The 13929-nt window shown below is 40.7% G+C and overlaps 1 protein-coding gene across 2 annotated transcripts in view; it reads right to left on the bottom strand.

Moving 5' to 3' along the window:
- Window positions 1-13929, bottom strand: part of RASA3 (RAS p21 protein activator 3) — a 197481-nt gene that overhangs the window by 19422 nt on the left and 164130 nt on the right. For both annotated transcript variants that reach the window (XM_050980645.1, XM_050980641.1), the window contains 5 exons: window positions 11408-11480; window positions 7157-7236; window positions 3059-3163; window positions 2402-2558; window positions 1468-1616 (listed from right to left, as the gene is read on the bottom strand). In XM_050980645.1, the coding sequence (XP_050836602.1) occupies window positions 1468-1616; window positions 2402-2558; window positions 3059-3163; window positions 7157-7236; window positions 11408-11480 (564 nt within the window). The remainder of the gene's footprint in view (window positions 1-1467; window positions 1617-2401; window positions 2559-3058; window positions 3164-7156; window positions 7237-11407; window positions 11481-13929) is intronic.

Here is a 13929-nt window from a genome sequence, read left to right as displayed (position 1 = left end):
GTGCACTATCCTAACACACAGTGATACACAGGCTCAAGTCCAAGAGGTTTACAGCACAAATCTGGGAAGCACATCTGTTTTCACATGCTACTGAACAGTGCTAATTCGAGTAAGGGAAAGAGGCAGTGACTTTAGTCTCACAACTACACTGGACATTGTACATGACTACTTGTACCTACAAAATAAGTACTTGTGAGCTGGAAGGAAGAAGAAAACCCAGGCTCCAATGGCACTGCCATATTTTCTAAGGCACTTAGAGCACTGTTCTGTGATAACAGTGCAGACCCCAGTTCAGCCCTGATAACTGTGTGACAAGGTGGCACCTTGCAGACTCTAAGGTTTTCCTAAAAATCTCTTGCACAGAACTCATCTGGTATTAGACACACAGCCTCTGTGACTGATAAAGCTTCAGCCAACTGCTCTATCATGTACCTGTACCTCCCTGTTCAGCAATTTACTTTATGCAAATAGGTACATAGCCAATGATCTCATCCACAGCATGTATCTTTCCTGCTTTTTTATCAAACTAACATGACTGACTAGGGATCAGCAAGTTTCCTCATGCTACAGCAACCATGCTGTTTCAGACAACCTGCAGTTAAGAAGAAATACACCTACTTACAGGAAAGAAAACACTTGATCCATCAGACACTCTGAAAAGAGCCAACCCACACAAAGACTTTATTTTTTACTAAGGAAGTTTACAGTCAGTATCTGTCATTCCACTTGACTCCCAAATGTCTCTTCTACTGTTAGTCAAGAGCACAACTACACAGGCACAAGGACTGTGGAATATCCTAAATATTCTTTAGGATCTGCTTGGTATGAACACTAGATCTTACACTATTGAATCAGCCCACCAGTAAGTCAAACAAGGAATTGAAAAGAAGCAGCTGAAAAAACCCAACTTCATTTTCTGCCCTCCCATGTCAAATTCAATCCCATCCTTAATCCTTCACCCTCTAACTGGGATGACTAGACACAGAACTTGCCTTAAATATTTATGATTAGGAAGAAACTTGCTTGTTGTTTTGAACAAATTCAACAAACATTACTCAGCACTAAATGATTTATAAGCACACAATAAAGCTGAAATTATTTCATATGAACAGCTGAAGGCAATGTTCAGTAGAATTTCAGGGATTTTTACTCAGTCTTAAGTATATATGAAATTTCAGAATTTTATATATACTTAAGACTGAGTAAAAATCCCTGCTCTCACATGTTAGAATAGTCCTGCAAATAATTTTCACAAAAAATGATGGGAATTCCTCCTAAAGGTCAAATTAACTAGATCTTGAGAGCAGTGAAAGAATTTAGAAAGAACTCTGCCACACAGTAGGAAGAACAGGAATGACCCCAGTGTTTTCTTCTGAAATTGCATATTTCTAGAAACTGAGTGGAGGATTCTAGCACTAGCCAATGCAGTTTAGGTATTTTTGATAGCAGTTTGGTTTTGGTACTTACTGAGTTCTCTTCACTTCAGCATTCGCAATGGCACTTATGAAAGGCACAATTCTGCCATAGTGTAAGAAAAGCCTGACAAGAGGTATGGCTGCTTCCTGTTTTTCTCTGCAAACTTCACCCAAAATATGTGCAGCTGATGCTGAAACAGGCTGAACAGTGGAAGATAAAAACTCTGAGAAATCCTTCCAGAACAATCATTCTTTCCTTCTATTCCCATTAGCTTCTTAATGCAGAACCCCCCACAACAGTTGCAATGGCCAGTTACCCAAATGTCTGTATATAACATGGGTGGATGTCACATCCCAGTTTTTGTGGGCTGGAAGTTCTGGTCACAAGAGGGCAGCAATTTAAAACTACTACAGTACAGTCTCTCCTTATCTCCCACATTTTTAATGGCTGTCTTTTCAGTACATGTCACTTGCCTGGGAAGCAAGTGAAGAGAAAGAACTCTAACTAACCCTTCAGAATTTCAAGTCCCAGTGAGTACAGAAGGAGTTATTTTAGTGAAAAAACAAAAGCACCATTACAACTGTAAGAAGTGCACATAAGGGGACACATGGTCCAAATCTCTGATGTTTCAGGATTAGTTCTTGGTTTGGGTTTTTCCCAATTATGCAAACAAACCTGCTCCTGTCCAGTAAAGGTAAACAAGTGAAATTAAAAAAATCACTGAGAACATGCTGCTGCTAAAACCACTGTGTTCCTGGGTCTGCCTTCACCCACCCACCATACAGAATGCAGATAAAGATCTCTGCAAGGACTGAAAACAAGCACAAGGGATATGTAGAGCTTAACAAGGCTCTGAGGTCTGAAAAGGAAGAGCTGACCTCTCTGGTAATTACACAACTATGGTGACAGCAAGATAGTGACAAATCTTCAGAGACCCCTGTGAAGATGATCTGCAAGTAAACAACAAACAACACAAGCCAATTACCTCAACATCTGCAGATTTTAGCAGGACATCTCGCAGAGGACTGTAATAGTCTGAGGAAAAAACATGGTCCTCCGTGTAAACCACATTTAACCTTAAGGAACCAAGGTCATCAGGTTTCAATGACTTGTTACCATTATCTCTGGGCTGCAGAAAATACCTGATATGCAAAAAATAGGACAGAAACTTAGTGCTGAAACACAAGATTTTCTCAGGCTATACATGAGCATAGAGAAACTCTAGAGATACACAGAGTATTTCTATAAGTATCAAACTCTTGAGAGCTCTGAATCAGACTTCTTAATTAAGTTTGCCAGTCTGTTTTGCACCAACTGCAACATGGGAAGTTCTGAACACAAAGATCAATGTAGATACGATTTAAAACCCACAGACTAAAACCATAGCACTGCTGATGAACTGCAGTAAATAATACAAAAACAACATACTAGAACTCCCACATGCTACAGAAAGGCAGACTGAAACTTCTAATCACATTATCAAAACTTCTTGTTCTTACACTTGCTAAGATTACTTTGGCTTGCTTACAAAAAAGATACAAATTAAACCCATTTAAACTTTGTCACATAGCAGTAATTACTCTTAAGTCTTCAGAGTAGACATATGTTTCTACTTATTGTCCAAAAGAAAAATGTCAAATACCATGCTTCATAAGAACTGGACTGTCGGAGAAATTTCAAAGGGAGTCTCAGCTCTCCTAGAAACTCGTCACCAAACTTCAAGTTACTGGCATTCCAAAGATCAACCCTGTAATAAAAACAAATATTTTTTAAAATACTATTTAGAAATTAAAATAATACTGCTAATAATAAAAAACCCCAACATTTTTTCCAAATTTGCAAGGGTTTTTCCCCTGAAGTCTATAAGTTAGAAAGACTTGAAACTATACAGCAATCATTTCCAAATAGTAAATAGATAACCTTAGACTTCTGAAGTCTTACAATTCACCTCCATAAAACATCAGTGAAAAATATCATTCAGATTAACTTTTCTCATCTGTACTCTTTCCACTGTCCATATTGATAAAGATTCAGATGGCTGTCTGGCTATCCCAGATAATGGAAAAATACAGGTAAATTGACACCAGGGGGAAAAGCACAAAGTTATTTAAGGACTACATATTGTCAGTCCCTGTCTAATTTGGGATTACTAACAGCTAAGTGGCAGCTTTACAGAATTAGTTCTACACATTTTTCCCCAGTTTCTAGCTTTTAGGAAGACTCCTGTGTCAAGCACACATACTTAGGGCACCTAAACTGGTTCTCTAGGATAGGGTCAAAGCTGGCACCCAAACTGGTTCAAAGATGTAGGATAGTTCTACCATTCAGTAGAATCTGTGTACTGGCTGAAGCTTACACAAATTCTGGCACTTGGTCCCTCACATCTGGGGAGATGTGGTAGATTATCCTTTCTTCCCTTTCAAATGCTCTTCAACATCTGGATGGAAAACAACTGCATGGAGATTCAAGGCAGAAGAAGTGGTGTCCTACCCAGCATGTAGGTTAACACTACTGTACCCACCTTGAGGCAAGGGTTTCAAACTCCAGGGTATTTGTTTCTGTATGTATTTTAAGGTTTTCTCTAAGAGCTATTTTTATTATAAAACAAGATCAGCTGACTATTTTGCAGCTAAGTGACAGCTTGAATGTGCCCTAAACTTTTGGGGGGAAAGACGGTACATAAAAAAAAATGCAAGTTTTCAACTAATGACAATTTTTAGAAGAGCAACTTTAACCTGGATAAGGTGCAAAGTCATCCAGCTGTGGATGTATTTGCACAACCCTCCTGGTGCCAAGCAAGTCACAGCAGACTGGCCAAGGAACAGACGTCGACAGTTCTGTTAAAGGTTTATCCTATCTTATGCAAGCACAGAATGTGTTGCTTTTAAATCCTCTGAGCCTTGCATCTCTCAACAGTGTCTCCTGCATCAGCTGTCATACACTAGACACACCATCAGCTCACACTGCATGCCTGCTAGGTAAAGTTCTTTAGACTCTGATAATTTGGACAGTATTTCTGCAGGGCAAGAGCTCTCCAAAAGGAAAAAAAACTTCTTTGAAAATTCGACCTTCTCTCTCTTTTCTCCATATTTCATGGGTTATTATCTTGCAAGCCAGTTCAGACAGCTAAAAAGCAGCTTCAGGAGGAGAGGAATCTTTAAGCCTATTTACACAGTCAAACTTAAAATTTAGCAATTACTTACAGGCTACTGGTTTCTAGTTTAACCAAGCTCAATCAAGATACCAACTAGCAATATCACTTTCAAACGCAGACAGCTAAAGGGTTTCCCCAAAGTTACAGAAAAAAATCACTGCAAAGGATCTGTACAAGAGGAACTAAAAATTCAAAGTAGATTTCACACTACACAGTAAGCAAAGCAGGCATGAAAATCTGAAGTTATTGCTTAGTGCTCTTGGAGTATAAAGAATAAACAGAACTTATTAAAAATGTTAATACACAGATCTCAGAGTCTAAAAGACTGTTTCCCAAGAGTTTTAGAAGGCAAAATTATGACAAGCGTTTTTCTGAAACTGGTCAGATTGTAGTCACAGAAAGAAACAAACAGGAGAGAGGGGGAGGAGAAACAATGAATTCACCAGAACATCTGGTCCCCAAGTGTTGATATGCCCTGCCTACAACTTCCTACACCCACTCAAAAAGAGAAAACTTTTCATAGCTTTAGAGAGAAATCATGAGAGACTCAGTCTCCTCTTTACCCTGTGGAATTGTATCTTTCTCAGGAGAGGAAAAAGAAAACAATCCTGAAACCCATAAACTGTATGATCTGTCCAGAGGGCCTGGGGGCAATCTAACTCTCACTAAAGAGAGTGGAGGAAGTAAGCGGGGGTGGAAGGGGAACCCAAGATGGAAACAAAAACACACTGTCTCATAGGGGACAAAAGCTCTAAGGAGAATTTGCCCAACCAAGACTGACACTTTATCTGCTTTTGCCTGTTATTTAAGTGCTTAATCTTTTCCTAACTATTTTGCAAGCCTCCTCTGAAAGTATTCATCTGTATCACGCTGTAATATATCAGTTTTCAGGAATGACAAACTTTTCTGAACCTCAGGTCATATCCTTTATTGCTGCAGACAAGTCATTTGCCCAGAAAATATACTTAGCAAGTAAAACAACTGTGTAATTTCATTTAGTCCAGTAGTATAAAATAAGAATAATTGAAATATTAAGCAATACGTAGCTGCTGTACACCAATGTCTAGCATCTCCTTCAAAACTATTGAAAAATCTATCAGAGAATCCTAGCTTTCATCTCAAATCAGTGCATGGCTGGGCACCATGGTCATAAAGACTAGACTGGGCCTTCTGAGACATGGTGTAGTTTCCCAGTTCATCACACAGATCCCATGGAATATGGGGCATGCTACTTCATATCTGCCTACACAGTGCAAAGCTCTGCAGAAATACAGTCTAGTGCTAGGACTGGGTCACCTGCTGTGCTGCAACACTGACACCACCAAAGCAGCTCAGCACTGCACCTGGCCCTTTGCTTTTGCTCCCATGAGCCAGCTGAGGGCTGCCCCTAAACCAGCTACCCCTGCACTGCCCGATGCAAATGTTCTCTGTGAAGGAGCACGGCTCTTGCCCCTCTCACGTATGAATAGCTTCCCTTTCCTGCCTCAGAGCCATGGCAAATACCAATCTATCAATGCTCCTGCAGGGCTGTCACACTGCATTGACAGGCTACATGAACTAGCAGCTGTCAAATCAGAACAGCCCTGGATCTATTCATGAACACAGATGTGTTTTGCTTGCTGGGAGTAAGTATTGTTCCCCTTTCCTGGTCTCCCCTCCTTTCCTTAGAGCCAGCTGTGATTCTAAGGAAGTATGGAACTTCCTGGGAGATACCTCACTGCCTCTCTAGCAAGAATATATGGGGAGGGAGGCAGTGCTACTATTCTCCCTCCAAATACTACCATAATGGAGAGGGGAATTTCTCACCACCTGATGCAGAAATGGCAGTATTCATTTACTGTGCACCAGATGGGCTCAAGCCTCCAAGTTCCAATAGTATCTGATGGTAAAACTCATGTGACACAAGTTTTGCACCTCCTATTGTTTTCTCACCCCTCTTTACACTCACCTGTCTCCCCACAGACAATGCTGACTGGCCTCAGCAGGTTTTAAAATAGTACCAAGAGGGTAGCACAGGGTGGGGTGGGACTTTTTGGCTTTGAAATCAGAATTGCTTTTTTCCTGTGCAATTGATTTCACTTTTATCGTATCAAATCTTGCAATAAAGGGTTAAAGCTGGAAGGCAAAAGCGATGAGAAACTGTCTCTGTCCCAGAAAAACTCTTGAATTCCTTCAGGGAAGAAGACCTTATAGAGGTTGCTAAAATTAAGCGATAAAAGAAAATATACTCTGTAACTTAGAGCATCACAGAGCCTCCAGGCTGTCCTGGGAAACTGAGGGAGGGAGGGAGGAAAGGAGAGCCCAGATACAAAAGGCTGTGCTTAATGTCAACTATACCAGTATACACACAGTGCACATGAGAAACAAAGGAAAATAGTAAGCATCTCTCCTGCATCAGAACCACCACACATATATGAGATACAATCTACAGGACAGTGGAGGTAAATAAACATACAGATACAGTAATGAAAACTCATCTTGATTTATCAACAAAAAAAACACGTTTGCCACTTTTTAAACAGAGTCTACTACAAAGGTACACAACTCTGGAAAACAATTTTGCGCTAATAATGCATTTTGTATTACCTAATCTCCATTTTGTCCACTTCATCTACATCTTCAATATCAAAATGGGATTTCTTGTTGTAGCTACTGGGTCTTGTAACCTAATAAAAAGGAGGAAACTTTTAGCAGCTTGATCTGATAAAAAAACATTGTGATGTAACTTTCACAAAGCTTTGGAAGAGCACAGTATTTTACTATCAACAGTAACTTCAGTTCTGATACTGAAAACATTCATGTAAGTGAATAAACATACTGACTAAACAGATTACTGACTATAAAGTGGTGGTTACGCAATCATTTCCAAGAGTAAGCAGATAGACCATCTTTAATATTACTACAGCACTTTAAGTTTACTTTGACAACAGAAAAACACCACTTTCATAATCCATCCAGGGAAAGAAAAGGGCAATTAATATTTGTTTTAAATACAGCTGTACAACAGATGCCCTGAGGCACTTTGCAGAGCACGGGGGAGGAACCACAACCACCCTTAAAAACATTTTGCAGTGTATCCAATTAAAATTAGGAAGTTCTTCCTGTCCTGATATCCTGGAAGTTAATTTAACTTGCCCATACAACAAACACCAAGCACACTAAGAGACCCTAGCCTGTGTTATACATATCAGAATATAGAAGCAGCTGCACAGTTCGCCATATTTGCAAGACTGATTAACTGGAAACCACAGGCAAAGAAAAAGGAAAAAAGAATAGAGTATTAGCATAGAAAGTTTTTGTACAAACATTTCCTAAAATTTGTTTTCTACCATGATTGTAAGAACACTTTGGTGGTTGTATTTTTGCATAGTGCGTCAGAAACTTAAGAAAAAGGGTACCCCACCCAGCTGAAACCACAGCAGGAACTGATCAAATGCAAGGGTGCATGATGATGTGTGGGTTCAGCTCTTGGTTGCACACAGAAGCTGAACTTTATTGTATGTTTGAATATGCTTGTGGCTTAATACTCCTCGCCCACAAAAACTGGCTTTTATTGTAAACTTGACTATTTGATTTTGTACTGTACATGAAATGCAAATGGCAATTGAGGGAGGCAATGATACAGCTGCCTAAGTGGAGAGGGACCAGAAAACAATCTTTGGCAGAGAACACTCAGAGCCTTTTTATTTGTGTATGTGTGAGGCAGACAAAATTTTCGAAGTGATAGACAAAAACGAAAAGATTCTACCGGCAGCACTGGAGCCCAAATGCTCCAGACTAATGGAATCAAATGCACTTGGTAAGCACAGTGGATTTAAATACAGTCTACAACTTCAGCAGTTAAACACAAGTTTCCTCACCCTAGCCTTGCCAATACTTCACTGTTTCTGCAAATTATCCTACAGGCCTGCAAATGACAGTTTCTACTACCATTGTGAAGCTTATGGTGCAATTTTTAATAATGAAGCAAACTTTTAAGTCTCTATCTGTAACACAGGAGTTATAACAAAAAGCTGTAGCATAGGTAACTTAGGCATGTCCCTTCTAAGTAAACACTTCCTCAGAAGTTTTGCTGGAATCTGCAAGTATGACATCTCTCTGTTCACCCATATCACTACTTAGTGAGCACATCAATACTGCTCAAGAGTGGTATTCCAGAAAGGGATAGCTGTATGGAACTGGAGATGAGGAACCTCCCAGTCCACAGTGCTAATGCAGCTGATCCACAACATCGTACAGTAAAGGGGGCATAACTCTGCTGTGTTGCCCCTTTCACCTGGGAAAGCTGGCAAGCCATTTATCAGATGCTCAGGCTTTTTTCAGCACATGCAAGTTTACAAACAGGTCCCCAGCACTTGCCTCTTGAATTCCTGTAAGAAGACCATTTTGCTGTAGCTGCACACACAGCTCCACACCACACTGCAGCTGAAGCAGTGGTGAAAATGGCTCCTATCAGGTGCAAGTTTCACTCACCACACCCCTCAAATAAGCCCTTCTATTTCCCAAACCAACAATAAGCTATCTTTCACTTAGAAAATTAAATATGTGTAACCTTTTGGTTGTAGAAAGGAAAGCACCCATTACTGTCTTTTACAGACCAGCTTCTTCCTTGGAGGCTTGGACAATCACTGTGCTAGCAGGCTGCAGAAAAGCTGGTGAAGCTGTTCAGAAGCAGAAAGTGACACTGCTGTCACCAGCATGAATCTCTCAGCTCCACAGGAATTGGAGCACTCCTTTTGCATGCACCAGCCACAGGTCTGCCCACGCCTCATTAGTGAATGTACTTCCCAGGCACAGCAGCTCTACTGAACCTTGTTCCTTGAAGATGTTTAGCCTGATTTGTACTACCTACTCGCAAATGACAGAAATCTGTGATGGCTCTGTCTGCAGAGCTATGTTTATATTTCAGAGCTCTGGCTGATTCAGTCATTTCCTAAGCTCTGCTCTTACCAGCACAGAATTCATTTTGTATTGAGTTTGCAGAACAACTGTGGCATGGGCTTGAGTTCAGGTTTTACTTTTGCTGGTACTTGCACACAACCCAGTTCTCACATAAAGGCAGGCTAAGCAAGCCCCCAGCCCCCTCTCTCTCAACGCCAGCTGGAAGATGCTTTGTTTCTCTCCTTCCTCTCCACCTGCCAAGTTCAGTGTTTAAATACCAAACATTTTCTGTTTCTGCAGCACACAGAAGGATGAGAATCAGGTGAAGTTTTTGTGGCTTACAGTCTGAGTTCCTGGACTACATTCTCAATAAAAAGTTCTCACTGACAGGCTCCTCCAGAACTGCCTATGTTAAAATAAGGAAGCCCATCTTAAGTTACATATAGCATGACTCTCATATCACTGCCAACGACCACAGTTCTGGGCCAGGTGAAGGACTGAAATCCTGGGTGAACACACAGACACCTCAGTGCAGTTTCAACACTTGGTCTCACAGGACCTCTGCCCCTCTAATGCCCCCATGCAGCAATTCCACAAAGCCATGGAGCCAGGAACCAGGCACAAAAGCTCACTGCAAGCAGGGCAGCTATATCCTAGGATGAGATGTCCTGGGTTAACAGAGCAAAGATCACCTTAGAAAGCTCTCCTGGCTTATTCTCATGGCTTCTAGCCCTCCAGGCACTACAGAAAGTGCTCCTACCAACCAGGAACTTGCTAAATCTCTTTCTTGTATCCAAACACATTACATCAACAAGAGCATGTTTCTGCTGGTATGACAGACTTTGACTGGTCAGTATAACTACTGGTTGCTAGGCAAAGATGGTGGTTTGCCGGAGAGGGAAGACAGCAATGTCAAGAATGACATGTACACTTCAGATCTGCACAGCGCAACAGCACTTGTATGGCTCCTCTCTCCCCAGTTTCCCTTCCTGATGTGGCTGTGGCCAAGAACTGATTCCAGAAACCTAGGTGCCATGCCTATGGCAGCAACAATTTCTAATGCAAATGTGACCTGAAAGATGCAAGCCATATGAGCAGGAAGAGCTTTTCAACCCATGCCAACTGCACTGTGCTACTCTAGCTTTTTTTCATCAACTTCTTAACAACAGATACTTGAGGTTCTACTGAAATAGAACAGTCAAGCATAGACCAGGACTATGATATCCAAGAGAAAAACAGAATGATACACATACTTTAGAAGACAAAATGAAAAGTTTCAAGAGAGATCTAAATTATAAACACAGGCACATATACGTACGGACACACCACAATTACAGCTACTCTTGCCAAAGGAACCAAAATGAGAACTTTCATAGAAGTTATACTTTATCTTAACTGGACTTGTTGAAAATGCTCTGTATTAAATAAAGCTATAGACGTTTTACCCACTTGGAGAAAAGGCACTAGTATTGCAGAAGACTGGTAGACAGCCAGAACAACCAGTTTAAGTGTATTTTTCCTCTACAGTTTTCAGTATTCCTAAGGACATAACCTTCGTCCCAGTGACTGGGAAGGACAGGGTGGAGCAGCTATAAAAACACAGACTAAGAAAAAAATACAATTTCTCTGTGTATGTGGTTTGTTCAGGCTTTTAAAACTGATTTTTAAATGTGCTTTTTTCAAAACTCTCTTGGGGTGAGTTGTGATTAAATGTAAAATAATGCCTGTTGCTCAGAAGTGCCGAACTTGAAGCTTTTCCTACAGAGCACCTGAGGTGAAAGCAGGATACTGCTCCTTCAGCAGACAGCCAGTCTGAGCCCGGGTACTTCTTTCCCCCTCACCATGCTTTGAAACAGTCTTCAAAGATGACAGCTGGCACAACATGGAGCAGGATGCTGTGCCAACTATCCACAGTATAGTATTTCAGCTTATCACCCGCTCCTTTGAAATACCAACCTCAAAATAAAACACTTCATCAAAATGTGGATTGTTGGTCTTCTTTTTAACTTTAGTCTTTTTGGCTTCTGATCTGAATTAAGGAAACAAAAACAAAAAAAAAAAGGGTAAGAAACAACATTAGTAGAAGTGTGAACCTAGAAGAGAGCCACTGAGGAGGAAATAGCCAGCCACTTGATTTATCTGATAAAACTGGAATGCCATGTGGCTCCAGCACAGCAGGGCACAGACACTTGCACACATTTAAGAGAGAGATTCAATGCATTCCTAGTTCTCTAAAGTGGCAGTAATAATTTTGTTATCCTATTTTAAACACAACTCCTTGAACCCTTATTCTATCACTTGCTTGACATAGTAGAATCTTTTATCTGTACACACTGGCAAGAATGGGGCTCTGAGCAGCAACATTTGGAAGATGGTCTGAGTCTTGATGTGACTCAAAAATTCCTCATACTCTAAAGACACAGGAGACAAAGACTAGCATAGCTATTTCTGTGAGTCATATTTCATAATTCTGGTCTGAAAAATCAATCACTGCTTTTCCGTGACAATCAAAAAATCCTGAATGGTTTCTTCAGTAAGAATATTTTTATTGCTGTAGGAGCATCCCTTTCCCTGCAGCACCAGCAGCACTTACTTAATACAGTGGTAAATTATTATGAGCAGTGCTGAGCAGAAGTCTCCATTTTTACTGTCCTGTAGGTCTAAGATGTGGCAGACCTCCTCCCAACCACTCAGCAGGCCTGACCAAGCTCTGCATTGCCCATTCATCCCCTATGGGCCGTGCCATCCGCCTGTGCCTGCCTTTGAGAAAACTGACATTGACTGCTGGGCTCAAGCCAGCCAATGCATTTCTCACAGGCCAGCCAGCAGCTGTTTGATGGCTTCCAAATGCTATGAACCTATGCTTGACTTGTTCTCACTACCTACAAGAGAAAAGCTGTGTGCTGTCCTGTGTCACCAATCTTACCCTACAGCTCTGCAGGCATAGATAAAACAGATGCAGATGGAGAGGCACATCAGCCATGTGGAAAACTGACCTACTAATCATTTCATCCCAGAATCTATCGTTCATTTCTCATGCACCAAAGCTGCTTAGATAGCTTGTAACTGCTTATATTCACTGGACAACTCTGTGTATTTCACAGAACTCAAGGGAAGCTGGATCTAATTCCCAGTAGTGCTCCAGACTTCTCATGTGAGTTGAATGGGCCTGCCCTCCAGTATACAATATTTTTCCATCTATAATACAGGCACAGAAAGAGTTTCTGTCAGGAAGTCTGATGACTCTAAGTACAAATCACATAATAAACAGCAGCATGTTTGTTGAAATTTTTTTTGCTTGTCATTGCATAATTGCAGCTGAATAAAGCAGCTTTCCTACTCTAAAATGAGAGGCACTGGAAAATCCAGAGAGGAGAATGATGTACAGATTAAGAATATCCCACTATTCCTAGGAGAAGCTGAGAGATAAGAGACACTAATCTCCTCCAGGACACAGCACAGATTGCCAACCCCATCTCATCAGTCACACTTGCCAATCAGCCTCTTTACTGATAAACCCATCTGGGAGGGGACTGGGAAGCAGGATGTAGAACGAGAGGTGATTAAGGCAGCACAATTATTGAGCAATTACAAAGCAGTGAATGGGAATAAGCTGCATGCTGCTTGCTGGAGATAGGAAGCAAGCATTCTCCCCCCATCAAAACCCAGATAGGAATAGGTTAATGCTATGCTCCTTATTCTGAAGGAAGTACATTATCAATAGTCATACATAATCCAGACTGGGGGCCACAGGGAAGCAGACAAAGTAAATTCAGACATTCAAGAGTTAGTCAATCAGTCTCCTTACAGTTTCAATAACAGCCACCCAGCCAGTCATTTGAAACCAGTTACAGGCTTAAAATGAAGTGTACAAGTCAAATATACAAGTCCATTAATAGAGATAAGGCACAACACACCTAGACAAAGATGCAGAATATAGACAGGCTCAAAGACTCCTCTACATGCAAGGTAAATATTTGTCAAGAATGCTTCTTATTCATAGTATTTTCAACAAATTGTTGTAAAACATCATTAATAACCCATGCTACCAAATCTGATTCTTTGAGGTCACAGCAGAGCTGTTTTGTTTCTAAAATGACACAGATATAAAAGACGACTAGATAAGCAGAAAAAAAACAACAACATCCAACAACACAGAAAATTTTTATAACAGATGGGAAAATTGAATCCCAAATTTAAACTGACGAGTATCATGCACAATCACATCACTAAACCTCATTCCAAATTTTATCCATGATATTATGTCTGCATATATCAAATTACAGGACTGAACCTTTGAGGGTTTTTGACATACATATTAATTTGTCACACCTTGAAAGTGAAGACACTCTAAATATTCACATGCAAACGTGCATACTCGGCAAGATGTTGATGTATTCACATTTCTCTTCTACCCTGCCCAAAATTAGGCAATGAATTTGCACAAAAACTGGCCTCCAACTGTGAGGTGAGAAGAT

The sequence above is a fragment of the Serinus canaria genome, chromosome 1 (assembly GCF_022539315.1).
Source record: "Serinus canaria isolate serCan28SL12 chromosome 1, serCan2020, whole genome shotgun sequence".
NCBI lineage: Eukaryota > Metazoa > Chordata > Aves > Passeriformes > Fringillidae > Serinus > Serinus canaria.
This window is presented reverse-complemented; position numbering and strand designations above follow the sequence as displayed.